The 24,477-nt window shown below is 41.5% G+C and overlaps 1 protein-coding gene across 2 annotated transcripts in view; it reads left to right on the forward strand.

Moving 5' to 3' along the window:
- Positions 1-24,477, forward strand: part of smurf2 (SMAD specific E3 ubiquitin protein ligase 2) — a 43,397-nt gene that overhangs the window by 12,992 nt on the left and 5,928 nt on the right. Inside the window, exons 2-13 of one of the 2 annotated variants that reach the window (XM_058413090.1) lie at positions 6,712-6,750; positions 8,513-8,621; positions 11,745-11,878; positions 13,544-13,609; positions 14,461-14,545; positions 14,698-14,781; positions 15,650-15,852; positions 16,790-16,874; positions 17,536-17,694; positions 19,814-19,858; positions 22,630-22,828; positions 24,108-24,211. In XM_058413090.1, coding sequence (XP_058269073.1) covers positions 6,712-6,750; positions 8,513-8,621; positions 11,745-11,878; positions 13,544-13,609; positions 14,461-14,545; positions 14,698-14,781; positions 15,650-15,852; positions 16,790-16,874; positions 17,536-17,694; positions 19,814-19,858; positions 22,630-22,828; positions 24,108-24,211 — 1,312 coding nt within the window. Of the gene's footprint in view, positions 1-6,711; positions 6,751-8,512; positions 8,622-11,744; positions 11,879-13,280; positions 13,348-13,543; positions 13,610-14,460; positions 14,546-14,697; positions 14,782-15,649; positions 15,853-16,789; positions 16,875-17,535; positions 17,695-19,813; positions 19,859-22,629; positions 22,829-24,107; positions 24,212-24,477 lie in introns of those variants that run through there. The other variant, XM_058413097.1, reaches the window with a different exon arrangement.

The following is a 24,477-nucleotide window of genomic DNA, read 5'->3' on the forward strand; positions in this document are numbered from 1 at the left end:
TTTGTCATCTTTGAAGAGACCACTCCAATCAGGTTAGAATTCTTTTATCAAAGTTTCTAGGTGATTAGTCAGAATAACTTTGTTTCCAAGGCAAAAGACACGTCTCTTCCTCGTTTCATTCGGCTCACATGAATCTTACAAACGATACTGCAGTAGCTACTACTCCACATTCTCAGAGTAACATATCTGAAAGCTTATCCACTGCCTAAATAAGTCAGACTCACATCTACAACTAATTTGGAAGTGTGTGATTCATTTATTTGACCGCCATCCAATGCAGACACCTACAACTATGATGGAAAAAGGAAAGTTGATGGAGTGCAAAGTGCAAAGTTCTTAAGTCTCTTTCTCACTGTTATATAAGCTCACTATTTGGAAAGCAGATTTAAGAACTACATAAGACATTGCACAACTATTAATTTTACTAGTTGAGCCATAGGCCTAATTCAAATAAATACTGGATTAATCAGTCTTTTCCATAGTTAAGGCAAAAAATTGAGTGCCTTACACTTAATAAAAAGTGATGTCAGTCTGGAGACTGTCCATTAAAGTGCAAGAAAATAAATACAATTTTCCATCATCGCCTTAAACGGTGTGCAGTTGTCTATGGGATTTGTTTTTATCTAGTTTGATATGATGTAGATGATGATTTACACTACGCTTGCATTTCCTTACTGTCTCCCCAGCTGTTGGAAAACCTCCCTGACAGTTGTCAGCATCCCCATAAGAACCACTAGTAAAGATATTTGTCTAACCTGCTAGCCCGTGCAACCCTTATTACATGTATGTAAAAAACTGTAATTGGTGCAATACATGTTATCATCTATAACAGGCCTCCTGGTGGTCCAGCGGCAGGATCCTGCGCTCTCATTGCCGCGGCCCGGGCTTGATTCCCTTGCAGGGCGCCACCCCAGCCAATGAGGAGTTAACTCTCAGTGCCAGTCCCAAGCCCGGATAAAAATGGGAGGGTTGCAACAGGAAGGGCATCCGGTGTAAAACCTGTGCCAAAATCATGCGGCTCGAATGATCCACTACAAACAGCGGACCCCGCAATTGTCCAGGACAAACGCTAGGACAAAAATTTTTTTGTCTATAACGGATAAATAGTTTCCGTTAGCCCTGTTCTTTATCCTATCGTCAGTCTTTCAGAGCCGAAGTTCCTGGTGTTAATCAGATTGTTTGTTTTAAAATATAGCTCTAGTTTATGGGTCACAAAAATACTGATGTGGCCTGGGCACAGTTTGACGCCTGCTCAAAGGGTACAAGGGGACCCAAAAATGATGTTGTGTGTCTATATCAGGAGCACAAAAATAGATATAAACCCTATATTAGCTAAAACACAACGTGTATACAATTCATACATTATATTGTCAGAAATATCTTTTTTTTGTAGCTTCTCTCATACAGGTGTGAATGAAAGAAGTTAATACAGATGTGTATTTGGGATCCTGTTGATAGGGGCAACCATCTTAAACGTAATTTATCGTACTTACTTTGCTTCACTTTTATTATTTCATCAGTCTTTTCCTCTTTCTTGTCACTCAATCCTAATGACATCACGGTCTTATGCACTTACTCTGTGCTCACTTGGAGAAAGTCTCCTGTTTGTCAATTCATGCAGTTTTGGCATGGTGCATGGCTCATGCTCTCAGCGAGCAGCACGGAAACACACACACACACAGAGGCTTCTGTCTTCTTCCCCAGACACAACTCAAGTCTGCTGTTGCTATGACAACGCCGCACTTGGGACTGGCAATTTTTTTTGTTGTTGTTGGGAAATATGAAACTGACATATTGTCATTGTAGTCAGGTTGAAGACATTGGTCAGGCTGTTCATGTCTCAGACCCTTGAGCTAGCCCACGCCTCGGTCCATGCTAGCATCCGGTTATGATGTTTTCTTCACTCCTTTTCCAGCCTGATTACCAAATGAGTGTTACCACAATTCTCCCAGAACTGATCCAGTAAGAGCATGTGGTCGTGTGTGTGCTGTGTGTGGGCAAGCATACGCTTGTAGCAAGTATGTAGGCCGTTGTGCACTGCAGAGCAATGTGAGAACGAACTCCCCCCATGGCCAATAAAATCAGATTTACGGCACAGCCCAGCAGGTTCAAGCCATCGTATTTCCTTTTCTCTGGGAAGGTTTTTGTCATCGCCAGCCCCTTCTTATAAGCCCACGATCATTCATAGACTGTTCTGTCCAGTGATTGGAGAGCTTTGATGCCATCTTTTTAACTTTATTTGTATGCATGTAAGAAGAAGAACATGTAATGGCTGACTTCTCATTCTGCAAGGATGCACTTTGCAGAGAAGGGGTTTGTGGGGAATGTGTAGCTTGCAAAGGAGCCATTATACACAGAGCGAATCTCCAGTTCTATGCGTTAAACTGAACGCTGACTGGCTATGCTGGTTTAGAGATGACCACCACCATTGTGAAGGTCTTGTTGGATGCATGCACTATTGCATCTGGAGTGGAGGTGTAGCGCCGAATGAAATCCCTCATGCTGTGAAAGGATAGAGGTTTCACCCGCATGTTTCTGGACTTTCATTCTGTCTCCTGCTGGTCTCGCCATTCTTCCACATACACACATCCTCTTCCCTCCTCCGCCTCACAGGCTCCCTCCCTGTGACTTTGCTCCTCCTTCATTCTTGTACTGTTCATCTTTATTCTCTCGGTGATGAGACAGCATGAGGAAGCTCATGGGGGAGCAGCACAGTGTGAGACATGCAGGGATTCCCTAATCCCAGGCTCAACCACAGTTTCTTTGTGAAATCAAGCAGGGTGTGGACTCTCGCTTGGTACCAACACAACACTAATGTGCTGGTGTCGCATTTTTAGGTGTGCCAGTGTGTGTGTGATTCATCGGAAGGAAGTAACAAACATTTAGAAATAAGCTTTTTCCTCTCTTAATGCAACCTCTTGTGCCAGTTTGGCGGGTGTGGTACTTCCCTGGGATTTAACAGCTCATGCAGATAAACAAAAAGGCCTAGTAGTGTTTGTGTCAGTTAGACGGGTCATACTCTCTGAAATGCATTCACACACACACACACACATGCATACCAATTTCTGTCCAGCTCAAGGTACCAGTCATGATTGTGGCTTGTGGTTGTCTGCGACTGGCTTTCGCCTCTGTGCGCTTCCCTTCCCAGCGTTAAATTGCTCACTTACACCCGCATACATTCATACAGTCTGTCTGAGTCGCCTGCTCTCGGACTCCAGGTCTTAATTTAGCACTTAGAGGTGAAGAAAAAAAAGTATCCAAAGTTTGGACTAGCCACAAAAACCAAAATATGCATTTCTGAACTGCTTTTTTAGGTATTCTTCTATCAAATTAAAGTACTCGCCTTGGACAAAACTAGTTATACTGGCACTGAATTAGGTGTTGGATGGGCTTTTCCCTGTTTTGACCAATTGAAAGATACATCTCAAGGAAACCAGCCAATGAGCAAGCCCACCCACAATCTCAGTACATATGGAATCATCAGATGGTGCGAGTGTATTGCCAGACTGGCTAGTGAGAGCGTAGTGCCCAGTCTCACACCGAGAGGACTGACAGACTGCAAGTCGAGTGTTTTGGGATTTGAGCATGTGAGAAACGGCACAGCAGACGGAGCTCATTCAGAACTGACATGAATGCTTAGCAATCACACTTAATCTGGATACAATGCTTAGCTTGCTGTCTTTTGCCAGCCAGAGGAAAAGCGACTAGGCTTGTTTCTGATTTATGAACCATTGTATTAAATGTGCTGTTGATTAGTTCAAGTCAGAAATGCTAATGAATAAAGCGAGGCAGTACGTTTTATTTGATTATTTGCACGGATAACTTGTATTCACATCTTAATTTTTCTGCTTTATACTGCACTAGTAAAGATTCCCCTGCAAAGAGAAAATAAAGTTTAATGTTGCCTTTTTTTTCTGATGTCATCTTGCCTGGATATTACAAAATCCTTCCCCCTTCCCAGATCCTGTCCCCAACAGTTAAAGCATGAAAATGATCTTAGCTCACTCTTGAAGTTTCAGAAAACACTCATCCTGTATGCCAGCAATCTGATTTACTCCCCACCCCAGGCTTCTTTTCCTTCTGTTTGTGTGTGAGGTGTTTTCTCTCAGGAAAGAGGGTAAAAAATTTGCATTGCATCTTTCTTACCTGTTCCTGCTCTCTCACAACACACACACACACACACACACACACAGAGTCTGTGAATAATTAATGGAAGAAACAAACTACAGAGCCATGCTGTTAAAGCCCCTCTCAGGGGCCATGTGTGTGGTGAAACTGGCATTTGCAGAGAGAGAGAGAGAGAGAGAGAGAGAGAGAGATGCCTTCCAGATGTTTAAGTGATGAGGTGGCTTTCACTGCAACGGTACACATTCCCATGGATGTTTGTGGAGACAAATTCTTCATGATCTGTGGAGCGAGTATGTACATCCCTACATACAGCTTCCTCTCATTTTTGTACTCCTCCTCCAGAGGATCCTTATATTCTTTCCTGCCACATGTCTTATATTGTATATCATTGCAGTGTGATGCAGCTCCTGGAAAGCCACAGGGAGGTGTGTAGGTGGGTAGTTCATGTGCTGATAGCATGATTGCATTTGCAGCTTTTGTTCCGAATCTGATTTTAGGCTGAACTTTTATCATTCCCATTCAGTTCCTCAGCACATTCATTGTGTGTTCCTCACCACCTGGTATGGTGAAGGACGACAGTCAGTGTATAGTGAACAGGATGATTGAAGGAGGATGCCATTTCTTCAACTGGGTGTGGCGCTAAGCCTCAATTTGCCAGTCAGTGACTGATTTTGGGGCTTGGTGGTTATTGCCCCATAACTCAGTAACTACTTGCCCAAGTGTGATCGGTTCCCCCCTCAGCCTGCACGTGATCACAGCAGCTCAGAATTTTCCAGGCATTTTGATTTTCTTAGATATGAATCATGTAGTGTGAATCCCTCTGCGCTAGAACAGTGAAGAGGAAATCATATTCATCTACTATCATAATAGCAGCAGATCCCTTAACCCAGGTTAATCCCTTAACCCATCCATTTATTTGTGTGGGTGAAACGTGAGCACTTTATTGCTTCAAATGTCATCCAAAAAATAAAGACTTGTGGCAGTGCACAATATAAAAATATCATATGGGATGGTGGTAGTTCAAGTGGGTAAGGATTTGGGTCGTTTACCATGAGATCGGGGTTCAAGCCCCAGCACCGACAAGCTGGCACAGTTGGGCCCTTGGGCAAGGCCCCCACCCTGCTTCAGGGGTGCTGCATCATTGCTGACCTGGCGCTCTGACTCCAACGTCCAGAGATGGGATATGCAAAGAAAGAATTTCACTGTGCAGTAATGTATATGTCAAATAAAGGCAACTTAAAAATATCAGCAGAGCAGTTCTCAGAGCTCCTCAACTTTATATTTACTTTTTCTTTTTCACTGTGGAAAAAAAACTCGTCTGAAATTACATATCCTATAATGCGCGACTTTCGTCTGCGAGTACTTGTGCCCCACCCGTACCTCCACCAAACCGACAACTACAGCGTGTGATGTGAACAGGACAGACGTCTGGGATTTTGTACTTGTAAATGTAGCATGCACTCAGCATTCTATACTGCATCTACTTTAAGCTTTCTTGCCTGGGGCCCAACCAACCTCTCTTCACTGAAGTCCTTCTCAAATGCTCCTGGGTGAATAGTAGGAAGTGTGTAGAGAACTCATTAAGGGTACTACACTAAGGGCTCTTAACCTCATATCTCATTTAGCACATTGTGGACTTCCAGAAAAAAAACAACAAACAAACCTACCAACCCTTTAATTGAGCTGTTAAGTGTTTCCCAGCACACTAATACTCAACAAGAAGCTCCTCTCAAGCAGCTTATGCACGACTTTCTACTCCTTTCTTCTGGTTTTGTAACACAGCTATACTTTCCTTAACAAGTAAGGATTTGAAAAAGGCAATTGAAATGACTCCGAACAGTCATGAAGAGAAATAAACTTCAACTTTAGGTTTGTTCATCAGTATTTTTTGCAGCGGCTATGTGTGTTATCTGACCTGCAATTCAGTCAACATCTGATTACCAATCAGTTCCAACATCAAGCCAAGGGGTCAGTAAAACAGATGGTCACTTTTTGTTTCAACACAAACTATTCCTGTTAGATTAACCGAATTAAATTCTATTCAGACATGGTATATTCTGTTTAGTTTTGTTTCTCTTGATTTTATGTTTCTTTTCTGACTAAAATAGCTGCCTAAACAAAATGGTGATTTTTTTTTTTTTTTTTTTTTTTAGCTTGATCCTGTTTGGTGGTCAGGGTTTTTTTTTTCTTCTCTTAAGTGCTTCTTCTTCCATTGAACGTCTTAGTCATAAACTGGACTGTATCGGGGAAACGTGTAACTGAAAGCTTTTCTAAAACGATGGCGTGCGGTAGATGTGTTTCAAGACTTTGCTTGAATGGAGACCAGCTGTAGCCTCTACATCTGCAGACTCTCAGTATGCCTTTGCGCTTGATCTGAGCACTTTGAGCTCAGTGTGAGTCTAAGCATAAATCTGAGCATCTCCTGACCCATTTCAGCACACACTGATCCTGTGACTACACCCCACTGACAGCCAGACTGAAGAATACTGACCGACCCTCTGTTTTGACTTTTATCATTGTTGTTAATAATGTTGCGGTGATCTGCAATTTAACGAAATGCTCTCTTTCTGTTTTGTTTTGCAGTGCTCTGTGCGAAGAACCTAGCAAAGAAAGACTTCTTTCGTAAGTAACCCTTCACAGAGAGAGAGCGTGCTCTATTTCTGTAGCTTTATATAAATCTACTGAGTGCTTGAGTCATTCTGTCTGTTTGATGTGCGGTGAGCGAGATAAGTATTCTTGCCTCACGAGACGACAGAAATGTGGGTCGGTTTATAGATAAAGCGACTCTGACTGCAGGGCACTACATACAAAAACATAATGCGTCTTTCTTCCTCGCGTCTCTGCCACGCTCCAACACACATCATCGTGCAAGACAGACGATAACGGGACAAAAAAATGATCCGATAAAGAGACAAAGAGGAAGCGCTAGGAGGAGTGAGGGAACGAGATGGAAAAACAGTAGTGTGAGGGCTGCAAGTCTGCAGATTACATGTATGTGCAATGTTAAAATAACACACAGACCAGCAAAGTAGAGGTGTGCCCCTCTACAGCTACCCAGCATAGGACAGGAGGGAAATTAAAGAGTGTGTGTGTGTGTGTCTGTGGGTGTGTGTTTGGAATTGTTTGGGTTCTGGGTGTCACAGTAACAGGTTGTCAGGTTCAGCCACCCAGGTGCCAGTTACTGTACACTGTCTCATAGCACTGCTGTCTATAACTGTGTGTGTGTGTTTAAGGCTTGTTGAATTTCACTTAATTTACGTTTCTAGTAGGTTTATTCACATTATTCTACAGCAGACATTAGTAGAGTAGAACTGCATTTTCCTTTTCAATCATGCTGTGTTTCTGTAAGCAAAAATGAAGAGGTAATATATTTTTTATACACTATTTTAAAAAAATACTTTTTTAACACATCTTTTATCTCAGCTCTGAGAGGTCTTTAGGTTCACATCAAATTGGCCTTCATTTTAACTTTAGGAATAATATGAATATTTTTACATAAACTGTAAAAATATGGAAATATTTTGTTTTATTTTCTGACTAAGCTGTGTATGCATGTGTAAGCTTTACATTGCTTTATTCAGCTTATTGCAGAAGTGGGCAGTTGCAATTTTGTCCTTCAAGCTGCAAAGTGGGGAAAAACATGGACGATCCCATTTTCTCAGGGTTGAGGACAACTAGAGGTTTTTTCTTTACCGGGACATAAAAAAATATGAGCTATAACCTTTAGTCAAATGCAGCACAAAAGTGTTACACGAGTGTATTTAGCAAACACAGTGAATATCACACTTGTTGGATAGCTGTGTATATTCCGTAGCAAAATGGACACAAGCCGAATCAATTCAGTTTGTAAACAGATATCGATTGCAAAATGTCTGGCATGTTCCAGCACCGCAGAATCTTTACATCTTTACAATTTTCTCCTTTTTCACTTTTTCGGGCAAAATCAGACTCGGATTAATAGGTGCAGCTGAGATACATGCAGGACAGAAACATTTCAGTCTAGGGCATCTGTAGGTTTCAAAATATGAACATGTAAAACTTTTGCCGTGTGAAGGGTTTTCCCCAGACCTCCACAAATAAAGTAAAGTGTGTTATACATATAACATTAGCATGATTTAGGCACATTTTAGTGACCGTGTCATTTAAACCAAAAGGGTTCGAAAAACATACTTCCAACTTTTTGTGATTTGACTTAAGTTGGAATAAAATAATTGGTATTTAATTTTTTTTTTTTAATTGAAAAAAATCAAAATAAAATTTTACATATTTAGTTTTAAAATTCTTAAAGGAATAAAAAATTTTTTTTTTTTTTTTTTAAAAAGAGCTTTACAGTAATTTAATTGTCTGTGTAAATGAATGTGTTTATGTATAATGTCTATGGCAGGCCTGCCTGACCCTTTTGCTAAGGTGGTGGTGGACGGTTCAGGGCAATGTCACTCCACAGACACTGTGAGAAACACTCTGGACCCCAAGTGGAACCAACACTATGACCTGTAAGTACAACGTTACACACACACACACACACACACACTGTTTTACCATCAGGCTGTGAACACGCACCATCCCTGTCACATTACCTCCCACTATCTCACTCATGGCTACTGTATCATGCACATCATCTCTTGTCGTCTCCCCCAAAAACATGTTCGGATGATTTTTTTATTTTCCCTTTCATTTACTCATCTTAAACTGTCATATTATTCCTATCTCATGGTGTGATTTCATTTGATTTAGATTAATTATATTGTTTGGGTTATTGCTCACACCTTTGCTTGTCTGTCTCCTAATATGAGTGCATGACTCAGCTGTAATTATCCGATGACATTTATCTTTATAGATACACTTCCGTGAGTACTTTATTAGGAACACTAAAACTGAAAGGAGTGGGGCCTCCCTTTGCTCTCAAAACAAGCTTCATGGCGGGTATTCCACAAGATGTTGGACATGTTCCTTTGAGATACTGGTCTGTGATGACATGATTGCATCATTCCTGCAGATTTTTTCAGCTGTAATTTATGGACAACTTCTGTTCTAGCACATCCTTAATGTGTTTTACCGGATTCTGTTCTAGTGAATGGGAAGGCCACTGAAGAGCACTGAACTCACGTCATGAAACCTGTTTAAGACGATATGTGTTTTGTGCCATGGCGCATTATCATGTAGAAGATAAATTGTGGCCATGAAGAGATGCGCATGGTCAGCAACAATACTCAAATAGGTTATGACATTCAAGATTGATTGGTATTATTGGACCCATAGTGTGCCAAAAATCTTTCCCCACACCATTACACCATCTCCACCAGACTGGACTGATGATATGAGACATGTTGGGTTCATGGATTCATGCTGTTCTTAGCCTACCATCTTTGTGCCTCAGCAGAAATTGAGACTGATCAGACCAGGCTGTGTTTTTCCAGTTCTCAGTTGTCCAGTTTGGGTGAGTCTGTGCTCGCTGCAGTGTCAGCTTGGTGTTCTTAGCTGACATGGAGTGGACGTGTTGTAGTCCATTTGTGTCAAGGTTCAACGTGTTGTGCATACTGATGCTTTTCTTCTCATCACAGCTGTACAGAGTGATTATCTGTAGCCTTATTGTCTCATCAACAATGCATTTCCTTTTTCCTCCCATTCTGCTCGTTGATGTGAATATTATCTGAACCTGCATGATTTTGTGCATCGCACTGCTGCCACACTATTGGCCTTTTATATAAATGCAGGTGTTCCTAATAAAGTGCTCTGCATGTAGGTAGGTTTACCTACAGTGATTTAGGTCACCCTTGTCTGGTGTAGATTAAGTTAACAGCAGTGTGCAGAAGTCATGGTATCTTAAATATTTTCCAGTCTTTCAAAAGAAGCTTAAAAGTTAGTAACTGTGTCACCAAAAGCACATTTAGCCCATACACACCTCTCTCTGTCTGCCGATGGTAAGCTGAGGTTTCAAATAAAAATAGCAACTTTCCGCCACTCAGTGTCACTTTACCCAGAGTCCTAATTGAGAGTGTATATGCAAGGGAAAGAACGAAGGAGAAAGTTTCCAGCGATTCCTCAAAGTGGGCCAACAGCAGGAGGAAGCCCATGTCTCCGTTTGTTTGGTTGCTGTGGTAACCAGATGCTTCCCCCATCCCCAGCCGGGGTGCAGAGGAATGTGTCACTGCCGAGTGTGTAAAACATGGCTGACATTAACGGCTCGAGAAATCTAGCGTGAGTGTTTGTGTCTGCTCAAGATTAACCTCGGGCATTTGAAACATGAGTGCAAATCAAATGAAAGCTAGGTGGAGAAATGGGGGTTTCATATAGATACAGGAGCACAAATTGCAATGACTATGGACTCTAATGGGTCATGGTGGTGTGGTTTCCATGCTTGAGTAGTACTGGAAGGAAAGGAATGCTAGCTCAATTCTGCTGGATAACTCTACCCGTACGAGATGTCGTTGGTAAGAATATAGCGCGTGATCAGAGGCCAAGCTGGTGTTATACGCACTTCTGTGACTTGATGAGTTTCTTCATTAACTTCAATGTCCTTTCTTCCTCAGTCTCTCTCTTGCTCTGTAACTGGGGGAAGCAGGTGGACTCTGTGTTCCCGGGGTGCAGCTGGACCTCTCATTGAGGATCTTTGGCTCAGTGAAAGTCATGCAGTTCATGCCAAACACTCGCGGGTTTCTCTTACTAGCCTCAGTGCACCAACCAAACGCTGAGCTCAGCTCTCACTGACCACCACCTGCTCACTCCAGCTGAGCCCAGATCAGCATGTGAAGAACTCCACAGACACGGGCTGTCTGCTTACTGTAAACACCAGCTTGTGATCACCCATTCGTTTCAGGGCCTTTCTTCAGTTTGCAGATTGCATTTTGTAAACAGTAAGACCATTAGAAATTTGTGTTGTTGGAGGAAAAACACTGCTTGGAATTTATCTGGAAAAATAGCTTTGCAAACTGGTAATAATTCTTCAAGGTTCTCATGAGTCATGCGCAGTAAAATGACCATTCAGGCAGGTTATCAGTTCTTTTTAAATGTCGGTCAGGCTTTGGCATGGATTCTGTTCATGGTTCTTTTACAAGCTGTTGTAATGTCTGGAAATAAGCATAGTTTGGCATGCACAAGCATTCCACATAATTTGGATCACTCCTGAGCTCAGGCCTTTATTAAATCCTCTGGTGCTGGAAAAGTGATAAATGTTTGTTTCTAGAGAAGCGGCGTATTGTTTGGGCTTCCTTGGCCCCTTCTCTGGCCTGTCTGACTTTCTGTCTGAATGTCTAGCCGTGCTATCCATCTCGCCTCAGTTTAGTCTCCTTTCATCCTCCTGCCGTTCTCCCTTCTCTCTTTCTTTCACACTCCCTGTGCCTAACAGAGGATTCGTTCACTTTGGCAGACTCTTACAAAACCTATGCCATTTCAGACATGCTTGGAACGCTTGCAGACCAGGGCTCGTGAGCTCTGAACGTCTTGTTAAACCGAATATCTAGGGTTTAATAACTGCATACAGTGAGTGTAACACAAAAAGAGATCTTTTCCTATGCTTCATAAATCCTGCAAATAGCAAACATTGTGTACTCCAGTACTAAAAAGGTACAACTCTAAGCATTGTTATTTATTGCCATGTTGTACTTGTGTCTGTACAGATATATCGGGAAATTGGACTCCATCACAATTAGCGTGTGGAACCATAAGAAAATCCACAAGAAGCAGGGCGCTGGCTTTCTGGGCTGTGTACGGCTTCTCTCCAACTCCATCAACCGCCTCAAAGACACAGGCTGTAAGTATGCATGCCTCTGTGTGTGTGTGTGTCTGTGTCTGTGTGTTGCTCCCATGTGAAATTTTTTGGAGAAGTAGAGCTAGTTGCTGTGTGTGCATGAGTGCGTGTCTAGATGACCTCAGCTCTCAGAAAGCATTTACTAAGAATAATATACATGTTGGAGCCTAGAAGACTATTATCAATGTCTGGATGTAAATGGCACTGTCTGTGCCTGTGTCCATTTCTGTTCCTCTTGATTTTGAAATTGGAGGTCACATTCTTTTTGTGTCGCAATTCAGACTGCACAAACAGAGCTATTTTCTGACGTCTAGCCCCATGCCCACCATCTCGGCCATGGTCGTGGAGGCTCAGTGGATTTTTTTTGTTGTGTGTTGGAGCCGGCATGGTTTAGGGTGCCAGAGTCTCACAGTTCAGTCTGGGGAGACTTTTAAAAGAACCTGTTTCCTAGAAAACCCTCAAGCTCATTTCCTGTAGAAGTACAGGAAACCACGGGCCTCTCCCACAGCTGGGAGGGATTCCTCTCTCTGCCCTGCATTTCCTGCTGTCTGTCTGCTTTTTTTTTTCTTTTTCTTTTGTCTGTTTTTTGTTTCTCTCAGTGCATTGTGTTTTATTCTCTTCATTTACATATCTCTTCACTTGTTTATTTCTTTAGTTCGCTCTGAGCTCTTTATTTTTTTAGTTTGAGAGAGATATTACTGCATGAGGATCTGTCGCATATGATCTGTCACAAGGTGGAGTTGATTTTTAATGTTATAGCACCTTGCATCCTATCTTGATACTTAAAGTATGTGTATGTATGTTTTACCCTCTTAGAATTACATTTAATGTCTAAGAAACAAGTTAGATCCTGTTATCAATTATGTTCTGTGTCTTAAGGTTACTAAGATGGAAAAAATGCACTTTGTCATAATGGCAATAAAGGACAGAGTGAAAACATGTCCTCTGTCTTGAAGACTTGCCCATGACGGACAACTTAAAGGAACAGCTTCACCTAACTAATATGGAGGTTTTTTTATGTTAAAGTTAAACGCCGTCTCATAGAAATCATCAGATATGTGTTACTTTATTTGGTTAATGTTGGACATGTATTGTATTATAGTGTTTGTCTCTTCCTGTCTTTTAGTTAGTATTAATTGGGATGAACGTTGTTGTTTTGTTAAAGCCATGCACCTAACTTCAACCACCTATTTAGTCTAGTCATAATTCTCGACTTGACTGTGTGTGTGTGTGTGTGTGTTCTGTCTGTCCTACTTGTTATTCCTGTCCCTCTCTTCCTGTCCTGCAGCACAGAAACAGAGAGATCTAGCATCTCTCTTTCTAGAGACTACAAAGAATAAAGCAGGCTTTGTGTACAAGCGCGCACACACACACACACACACACACACACACACACACACACACACACACACATACACGCATGGCTCCTCAGGCTGTCAGACTGGATGATAGTCAAGGGAAATACCACACAGGTATAAGTGAGGCACACACTCCTAGGTGACTCAGCTTTTATTGTGAAATAGCTTTAGTCTTATTATTGTTCTTCATTCTTTTTACGTTTTCCAGTATCTGCCAAATGCTGGGCCACAGCTGAATGTTTAATATTAAACAGCAGTATCAAAATGAAACGTTTCTCTCTGTCTTTCTCTCTTCCTCCTTGATTCTCAGATCAGAGATTGGACCTAAACAAGCTGGGACCCAATGACAGTGACACAGTGAGGGGTCAGATAGTAGGTGTGTACCAGTTCTGTTCTCTTTCTTACTATGACTGGTTCATGTGTTACATCTTTGTGAGTAGCAAATATAGCCGCTGCACTGCACTACACCACATGTATTAGCCAGAAGAGAATGGGGGAATTGTTTGAGCTTTGCTCCTCCTTACTCCTTTTCGGAAAAGATCAATGTTGCACAGCATTCCTGCCTTCCCGCTCAAATATGTCTTCCTGTGAGTCACCTCAGAACCTCTCTATAATGACAAATGCATGTGTGTCATGCACGTATCAGTATTTATAAATTTATCATTAATGCAAGATTCAGTTCAGTTCTGATCTTTACACCCCGTTAATCTGACAGTAATGCTAAGAGTGCACAACTCTAAGAAACACTGCAGCGAGTATTGTTTCTTTAGTTTAAGTGAGACCTAGGTCTCTGCCTGATGAAATGTTTGCATGACCCAGAGTCATGAGATCAGCACCCAGCTTAATGAGCAAGCTTTTCCTCAGTGCACGCACTCTTTTTTTTTTTTTTTTTTCCTGTGGCGGTGCAAATCCTCCCCATTATGTTGACTTTGGTAGTGCTCTTTAATTACATGGGTAAGGCATGTCTGTAAAGTAGATTGCAAATGCTCTCCTCACTTTCTTGGTATGTTGGCTTCATCCGTGTCCCTCAGCTGACAGTCTCAGTTCATATAAAAAAAAAAAACAACGCAGAATAGGCCACCCAGATTTTTATACACTCGTATAACACACCACATAAGCTTCTGCATGTATACCTAAAATGTGATTCTAAGCTGTTATTCATGTAAACGTGACAAAATGAGCATTTTGAATTCTATATGTGACTTTTTATCATCTGTATGCATGCAGTGAGTCTTCAATCCAGAGACAGGATTGGCACCGGCGGGCCTGTGGTGGACTGCAGCCGTCTATTTGACAACGATCTACCAGATGGGTAAGGTTACTGTAGTAGATTTATGGTGGATTTATGTCTAGCCTTAGCCCATTGCTGTGTTTTCACTGGAAATAGATATTCTGATCATAGTGCCAGGCTCCTAATAATTGCATGTTTAACTCTGTGTGTGTGTGTGTGTGTGTGTGGTACAGCTGGGAGGAGAGGAGAACCGCTTCTGGTCGGATTCAGTACCTGAACCACATCACACGCAGCACGCAGTGGGAGAGACCAACCAGGTGAGTGGACATGAACCTATTTTATTTTTTGAGTGGGTTAATTTGGCCACCAGTTCCTTCTTTAATAACTCAATGAATAACTTGATAATCATAATAAGAAGAAGAAGAAGTAGAAGAAGGACAGTAAATGCTGTAATTCTTTCTGCTATTAATTATGTGAAGCAGGCTAATGCTATTCTAGCTATTGCTTTTGCTTTCTCTACTATTGATTTCTAGCTTTTTTTTCCCCGTATTAGCTGGTGAAGCAGCAATTCAAAATATTAAGCAAACTGAACAACCCAGGTGAAAACATCATGCAATATATTGTCAGGGAAATCATGCACAACTGCAACGATTCGATATTTCAGGCCTAGTCTTTAAGTAAAGTCCTGTGCCTTTACCTGAAAAGTTAAACCACTCGAAGAAAAAAAGAATCTGCTATATGAAAGCCTGAAAGCCGAAATGAGATGTTATTTAGCAGTCGTGGAGACTCTAGATTAAAGCAGAGGAAGTCAGATTGCCAGTTTTTAAAATGCACTCATACCCAGCTGGATGACTTTTAAGACTATTGCTGCATTTTGCATATGGCAGAGATGAAAGACTCTTCAGTGATCCTTTGTATACACCAAATATGTCTGGTCTACAACACAGTCTGAGCATTTAAACCTTCGAATAAAGGGCCAAGCTGAAGTCTTTTTTAATTGTGTTTTATGTGATATGTGATTTTTAGGCTTTCTCTTTCAGCATAATTTAATTTCCTTTCCCCTTTTTATATCTTTGGGTTTTTTTTCATCCAAAACATTTACTGATCACAATTCAGAAATATTTTGAACACTTAGACTTACAGCTTTCTTTAATCTGTCTCTCTCTCTCTCTCTCTCTCTCTCAGGCCGGCGTCGGAGTACTCTAGTCCTGGTCGCCCCCTGAGTTGTTTGGTCGACGAGAACACACCCATCATGACACCCAATGGGGCAGCTGGTGCTCAGGCGGGCGAGCTGCGAGTGCAGGAGCGGCGTGTTCGATCCCAGAGACACAGAAATTACATGAGTCGAACTCACCTGCACACACCGCCAGATCTCCCCGAGGGCTACGGTCAGCTCACAAGACATGCACATGAACAACACAAATGTGAAATATCAGAGGGTTAGCAAGGTTAGTTTGTCGTTCACATAGACTTAGGAGAACATTCGTCATAGCTTCTGTTTGCCAAAGGAATGAAACAGCAGGTGGTGGTGTACATGCAGGTGTAATATGATGCATTATGCTTTGAGCTGCTTGGGAATTCAGCATTACTGTGGGAGTTAGAAATGTAGAGAAAGCCAAGCGTTTGAAATGTCTTCCTGACACTGACTGCTGTCATCACCACTACAGGTTAGACAAGTGTGTGTGTGTTTGTCAAATCCACATGTGATGTGTCCACAGAGACAGAACGGGGTGTGGACTATGTACACAGATGCAGTAGTCCGTGTGTTTGTGTGTACATGAGAGTAATATAGGGCACTATGTCATAAAAGGAGGATTGCTGTTAATTAATGTCGCAAATTCTGAACTTATTCACTACTGTCTAACCCATACCACAGGAAAGAGTATTTTAATCCCTGTTCACATACACTGAAACTACGCTTTTATCAAAGCAATCAAAAGCAAATGCTTTGCCATCACAGTCCTCCCAGTCCAAAACAGCCTATCCCTAATGCAAGCCATCTGGCAATAATAAAGGGTGGCAATAATTCTAAAGCTGACTGAATTATTCTTAAAAAAAATCAGATCAGACGCCCATAATTCATTAGTTCTGTGTCGAGGAAATAAAAGTAGAAAATTTTCAGATAGTGAGATATATTCTGATATATAGTGATGTAGCTAGTGATGCTAGCAAGCATATACTATATATATATATATATATATATATATATATATATATATATATATATATATATATATATATATATATATATTTCCAATCTCATTCATGCTCATAAATAATCACCCATGACTAATCCTGCATCCTTGTTCCCTGATTGGACCACAGAGCAGCGGACCACACAGCAGGGTCAGGTGTACTTCCTGCACACTCAGACGGGTGTCAGCACATGGCATGACCCCAGAGTTCCAAGGTAACTACTCATACAGATTCTTACTGTTACATACATCCTGATGCCATTTCATTCGAGCACTTCACATTGATTTAATGCAGCAGTGACTTCCAGTGCATTCTCGGTAGTAAAAAATAATGCCACTGAAAATGAGATTTTGGTCCATAAAATAGAAACTGGGCTCTTTAGAAACCTGTACATTGACATATAATAGTGTAGCAGAGCAGAATCACTGAGATCATGTACATCAATAAACAGTTTATATGCTGCTGTTTTGGTATTTCAATAAAATTCTCACACTTTGCTGTGCTTTTCCATTCTGTAGCACTAACATCTTAAATTGTACTAAACATGTGACACAATGAATATTTTCTTAGAAACACTTTATGCTTTAAGTCATTCCTGACTTGTGTGTGTTTGGGCAAGGAAGAGACTGGAAAGATGTACAGTGTTCCAGTAATGCCTTGAAAATTGCCAATTGTAATTTAGGCTTTAAAGTTTATTCACCGGATGAAGCCATCAGTACAGGATTTGGAAAGCCAGCACAGACTCATGGTTTTCACCCTCTGCAATTAAAACGACATACAGCATTATCCTTCTCTCTGATTGGCATGTCTTCAGAAGTGTCAGTCCTGTCTCTGCTCTCTTTTCATGTCTTCTCTCTCTCTCTCTCTCTCTTTAGGGATCTTAGTAATGTGAACTGTGAGGAGTTGGGGCCACTGCCTCCAGGATGGGAGATTCGGAACACAGCCACGGGTCGCGTCTACTTTGTTGACCACAACAACAGAACGACACAGTTCACGGACCCGCGGCTCTCCGCCAACCTGCACCTGGTCCTCAAGTGAGTGTTCATGTCCTGAAAACTGTCAGTATTTGAGCAGAAGTTTTCACCACAGCGCTATTAAGTATTCCAATCCCATTAGTCAGAGGGTATTCATTTAATACCAGCAAATCTGACAGCAGTTCAACTGCAAGTCAACTGGTAGGTTTATATTAATGTTCTCATTCTGTTACAGTTTCTGAACAGGGTCACCTAAAAGCCTCCTTACACTGGGGAGCTGGATTTACAAAACAGAACACATGATTGTGTGTTTACAAACAAAAGGCAGAGTCTTTGGAACTGTCCAAGACATTATTATATTCTACTTTGACATTTTACATTTCCCGTTCAGCTTCAATATAAAACGTATATAAAAATGGGAGTCTCATCCCTATCATGTTTTGGTTTTTGTAACATTTTGCAGTGTGAAACATTTTCATGTTGGGAAGACATCATGGGTACGTCTGAGTCACCACCCCCTTTTCCATGTTAATTATTCTAAGCTTATAGCTAATTAATGCATTGTGAATGATTTGAGTGTTTTAGCTTTGACCAGGGATGAACTTCCCCAAACCTCTGCTTCAACAATGCACCAATTCTCCCAGACTTCAGCTGCAGGTGTCCCACAGAACTAACACTGCCCTGTGCAGTCCATCTGACCTTGACTTTAACTTCAGCATTAGAGGAGTTACAGTGGATGCTGCACTGCAGACTCTGTCTGTTTCTGATAAGATTTGCAATACTAAGGAATGTTCCTGTTAATTCATTAGCTAGACAAAGACTATTCATGCTTAACAGATATACCTAAACAATGCACCCTTCTTGTCTTGTTATAACCTTACTTCATTAAACCATTAACAGAAATAGCATTCAAAACTACTCATGATCTCACCTCATCCTTTTACAATGACACAAAGTCATATAGGCCTAAAAATTATCCCGCAATAGATCCACTATTTTGGAAAAAAATTTTGGGACACCCCTTCAAATCATTGAATTCAGGGGTTGGACTTGTCCCCTTAGTTCCAGTGAAAAGAACTCTTAATGCTTCAGCATACCAAGGCATATTGGACAATTTCATGCTCCTAACTTTGTAGGAACAGTTTGGGGATGACCCCTTCCTGTTCCAACATGACTGCACACCAGTGCACAAAGCAAGGTCCATAAAGACATGGATGAGCGAGTTTGGTGTAGAGGAACTTGACTGACCTGCACAGAGTCCTGACCTCAACCAGATAGAACACCTTTGGGATGAATTAGAGCAGAGACTGCGAGCCAGGCGTTCGACCAACATCAGTGCTTGACTTCACCAATATGCTTCTAGAGCAGAGGTGTCCAATCTTATCCAGAAAGGGCCGGTGTGGGTGCAGGTTTTCATTCCAACCAAGCAGCAGCTACACCTGATTCCAACTGGCTAATCAACTGTTCTTGGCTTTCAGTAGACTCAGGTGTGGCTTCTGGTCAGTTGGAATGAAAACCTGCACCCACACTGGCCCTTTGCGCACCCCCTGTTCTAGAGGAATGGTCAAAAATTCCCATAAGCACACTCCTAAACCTTGTGGAACGCCTTCCCAGAAGTGTTGAAGCTGTTAGAGCCGCAAAGGACAGACCAACTCCATATTACATTCATGCACATGTGAAGGCAGACGTCCCAAAACTTTTGGCAATGTACTGTAGATAGATAAAAATTGGAGGACGTTTCCTTAAAAAAATGTATTAGTATTTCCTCTGGGTATAGAGACTTTTGGGACACACTGTAGTTACGGCATGTATGGTGGCTGTTATGTATGAGCAATAAGAAAGCATTTCAGATAAGGCAGAGGTTTCATCCACAGCATTGAGCGAAAACAATAAATGAATGTTGGCAAATTACTGTGATAAAAAAGCCATTAAACCTTTTGGCATGTGCTGAGTGGAAAATGTTCAACTTCAGGGTGGAAATGCATCATGATGTGCTGCCATTTCTTCTTTTCCTATAACAGCACACTCCATTGTGTTTTATTTCTTAGTGCACATTCCACTTGATTCCAAAGATAGAATAAACTAGTATTTGAATGGTATCTGTGTATAGTTAAATCAGACATGATAATCTGGATTGAACATTAATGTTGCTTATTAATTTATTGTTTTATACTTTCAGTCCCAGTCCTAACGGTTCACGAGGTGCTGGTGAAGCTGTGACCAGGTAAGGCGTCTTCCACAATAATATTTGTTTAAAAATATGGTTAGTTGATTAAGGTGTATGTCAGAATATTCTGTGTAAAAACAGCCGTGATGCACAGATGTGGAATGAATTAGAATGGACGTTTCTGCAGGATTTTCCCTCTCTTTGAAAGCTCCTCTACTGAAACCTCTGTTGTGTGTGCGTATGTTGCGTGTACGCACACGTGTGTCCGAAGAATGCAGTGATGAAGAGATCAGGTTTCCCTTTTCCTGTTCTGACAGATCAAAGAGTGCCCCTTTTCCTCCAAGTTAAGAGAGAATATTATAATGTCTTAATGCCACACTGCATACTGACAAGACCTCTGTACTTCATACACTTTTGAAATCAGCAGTATAGCTGGGATTTACTACATTACGAGCGGCTACAGCGTAGCACACAAAAATCCACTGAAGCACGATTGTACTGCATTATTGTATAACCGTCCACGCAAACTCCATTTTGTGATCTGAGGTAGGAAGAGAGAAAGACATGAGATGTTTCCATTTGAGTCCCTGACCATGCTGGCTATCTAAAAGCTCTCCAGCTGGACATTCCAAGTGACAGACACGCTCTGGTAAAAACATTAGAGGAATCTCACTCAGTGGGTGCACACCTCCCGCACAAAAGCACTTGTATAAAAGTGTTTTTCCAGAGGACAGTGCTGTACAGCACGATATGAAAAAAACAAATCCGCGATCCTAAGTTATTTCATTGCAGAGGGATCCATACCATAGCTGAATTTGGTTAGCAGTCATGCCGTGGTAAAAGAGTACCAAGCAAGGGATATATGGGTGGGACTGGAAAGAGTGTAGACTATTGATTGTTCCAGTGCAGTCCGAACAGAATTAGCATGAATCATGACTCGGGTTTCTACCAGACCACAAGGCACAGCAGCCTTCAGTATTATATTTTCAGTGTCTGATAACATTTTCATTGATTACAGTATAAAAAAAAGGGCCCCTAAATTTGGCATTCACATAAATCTCAGACCTTGAAGCTCCTCCATTGTTTCTACTGTCGTTGGTGTTTATAGTAGAGTTTTTAAGGAAATTGTCATGCTCTACGGTAATAGATATTCGTGTTAGTCACATTATTGTACTCTACAGCATTATCATAGGGGGAAAACTTAGCTGTGCTCCTTTCAGTCTGATTCTGTACACATGTTTAATGAAATGCATCAATAATCCAGAAAAGATTCAGTTTGCCATTTGTGATTTCTGTGCTTTTTTTCCCTTATGTCCTTACAGAAAATTAACCGGTCATGTTTGACTATTGCTGCTTGCTGTATTTCGAGTTGTAAAGAACATATCACTGACCCTCCACCAGATATTTAACACTTTCCAAATCGAGAAATATAAACTGGATGCTTTAGAAGAAACACTCTATTCTATGTGTTTGGTCTTCCAAACTCGAGGAAACTCGCCAGAAAAATGTATTACAGATGCCCCCCTTGATAAATTAATCCAATTTAAATAGGGCTTAATGTGAGCCATGTGTCTTAACTTGCATATAAGCTTTTTGAAGACATTGCCTTAATGTATAGTGATGCGTTGTATAAGATGTCTCATGAGACTAGTTCAAGAGTGCACTAAACATGCAATATATAGAAAGAGTTATGAGCTGGTTACTAACTGCTAAGTGGAATTGATCTTCTGCTCCTAAAGTAAAGTAATTTAGACGTCTCTCTCCCTCTCTCTAGCAGAGGCCCGGGACCCTCCGATTTCATCCTTCCTCTCTTTCTCTTGCTCTTCCCCTAACCTTGATTTTCTCACACAAAGCCTTTCACACAAGCATTTCCTTTTTCCCCTCTGTCTAAGCTCATCCTTCCATGTGCTGCTCCTTCTTTGCTATTTCTCCTTTTCTTTCACTCCATTTTCCTCTGCTTTCTTCCGCATTCTGTCTTTCACATCCCCTATCCTGCCTTTTCCCCGTGGTGTGTTGTCTGTATTTGAAGTGTGTGTGTGTTGTGTGTGTGTGTGTGTGTGTGTGTGTGTATATATAGCAGCTCAGCTCTCTGCTCAGCTGTGCAATGCTCTGCAGACACCACAGAGCAGCAGGCAGCCAGAGAGACAGAGACCAAGCTGCATACCACCACACACACACACACACACTGCTGCTGATTGACAAATGAAAGCTTTATATGTTCTAAATACATTCATTTTTTGTCCTTTGTTTTACAATGATTAAGTACAAAAACAGAACCAGTTTGTTGAAGGGCTGTACATTTAATCATATTTTTCAGAATATTCAGAGCTGGTTCTAGGTGGATTAGATCGGTAATGCATTGAAATGGACCTGTAAGACAAATAGAAGATACACCCACAGTTCAAGTTGTAAAAAATAGTAATGCAAGGTACCTAGTAAATATGGATGGGGCGCCTAAGCTAGCCAATGATCGATTCTAATGATTCAGCCAGATAGCACACATCTCTAAGTCTGGACAATAAAAAAGCATGCCAGATTTAATTGTCAGACCAGTTGTGGATCATTTTAGTCTCAGCTTAGAAACTAATGTGATGTTCTCTGTAGAAAGAATAGCTCCTACTTGCTCTGTGTAGATGGGATTACCTCTTACTAGCATTTGAAGTGATTTCCAGTTGTGCAGTTTGAGATATGTGTGTAAGATTTAGATCCAGAAGTTGTCAGATTATTGATTGTATATATGTTTGTGTGCATGATGTTTTACGCAGGTGCAAATACCTGTACCTCATAATTACTATTAACCAGGATGTTGTGCCTGTTTGTGTGTACAGTCGTGTAGGTCAGCTGAAAGAGCAGGCCCAGACAGTTCTATCTCCTGGAAATCTGCCCGACGATGCAGAGTGTCTCACCGTGCCCAAATACAAAAGAGACCTGGTGCAGAAGCTGAAGATCCTCCGGCAGGAGCTTTCTCAGCAGCAGCCTCAGGCAGGGCACTGCCGCATCGAGGTGTCCCGCGAGGAGATCTTTGAGGTAGGGCACCTCAAAACCATACAGACATAAAAATAATACAAATTTGAGCAATCTGCTTTTAATACCAACAACCTGGACAAGGCCACCATATGCAACTGTCATTTCTTTTCCAGAATCTATTATTATAAGAACCTATTAATGCATGGTCTTTGTAAAGAATTCTATACTCTTCTTTTTGGGAAGAGTATAATTAGAACTCAGTAATACACTATTGAGCAAGGGTGTAGAAATTAGGGGAGGGCTGTGAGGAGAAAGCTTGCATGCTCTTTTGCCACTCACTGATAAAGCCTAGCGGTGAGCCAAGAACTCTCACAAGAGTGTGATTTCTGCAGCACTGCCAGTCTGTCAGCTTTTTTCCTTTTTTCCACGTTTTGACAGCGAAGACAGACCAAGGTTGTGTCTTTGTTTTGTTTTGTGTAGTCCCTTCTAGAACGATTTGCTTTTATTTTCTCACCTGTCTGTGTTGTCTCGCACTCGAAACTCCAGATTCAGACAACAAATAGAAGTCTACCAGTTATTTTAAACACAGATAAACAAACCTAGACACTTGTTATTAAGCTTTTCATCCACTAATGAAAACGTCCTCAGTGCACCAGCTGCATTTATTTCGGCAGCCGAACTCCTGTGGCAGTGACACACTACTGTAGACTGGTGTCCGTCAGCTCTACCATTGTGATGCACAGTCATGGACATCTTGTCCCTAACCATGAAGCCTCTGTGGTATGCTTTTGAGCTTTGCAAGCGTCCGCTCACAGCTTGAAGTGATTTTGCCTGAGTTTGTGCTCATCCGTCTTTACGGGCGTGTACGGCTGTTTCTGTTGCAGCATTCCTGCATTCCTTTTGCGTTCCCTCCAGAGCTAGAAAGGCATGCAGGGCTGCAGGAGACAGATTATTGACCCCTTGAGCAAAATCTGTCTGTGTGCTTGAATTTGCATGTGCGTATGTCAGCGTGCACTTGTTCACTTGTAAAAATGTGCAAGTTTGTTTTTCATAGTGTCTTTAAACCAGAGGTAATTAATTACAGCCCTCTCACAGCATGTGGCGCATTGAGATTTTGCTACACCACCTCTCTCTGGTCACCATCTGTAGACATTTCTCTAACTTGTTTGTAGATTCCGCTTTGTGGTGAACACCCTTGTCTGATTCGGTAAACACAATGTGGCAGACTTTTGCATAAATACGAGGTTCAGTGAACTACTGTCTCTCCCAACAACAAAATAGATTCTGTAACAGTAAAATACTCTCAGATGTTTGCAATTCTGTCCGTTTGCTTCTCCAGGAGTCATATAGGCAGGTGATGAAAATGAGGCCAAAAGACCTGTGGAAGAGACTGATGGTGAAGTTCAGAGGAGAAGAAGGGCTGGATTATGGAGGCGTAGCAAGGTATCGTAACCTTACTTGGTTTATTTAACTCATCAGCTAATGCAATGACTTTTTTTCTTCCTTAAGGGCCTTATATGGTAAAGCCAGATGTACTGAATAAAAGTGCTCCAATTATCAAGGACAAGCAGAGTCATTTAATCCGTTCGATTCACCTGTTTCTGTATAGAATTCATTTGAGCTCAGTCCCTCTGCTGGCGACGCACTGATATTACACAGTGAGGTCACAGTGCTAGAAGAATTTCTATTGCGTACCTAACTCCAGAGCA

Source organism: Hemibagrus wyckioides, linkage group LG02 (genome assembly GCF_019097595.1).
Source record: "Hemibagrus wyckioides isolate EC202008001 linkage group LG02, SWU_Hwy_1.0, whole genome shotgun sequence".
NCBI lineage: Eukaryota > Metazoa > Chordata > Actinopteri > Siluriformes > Bagridae > Hemibagrus > Hemibagrus wyckioides.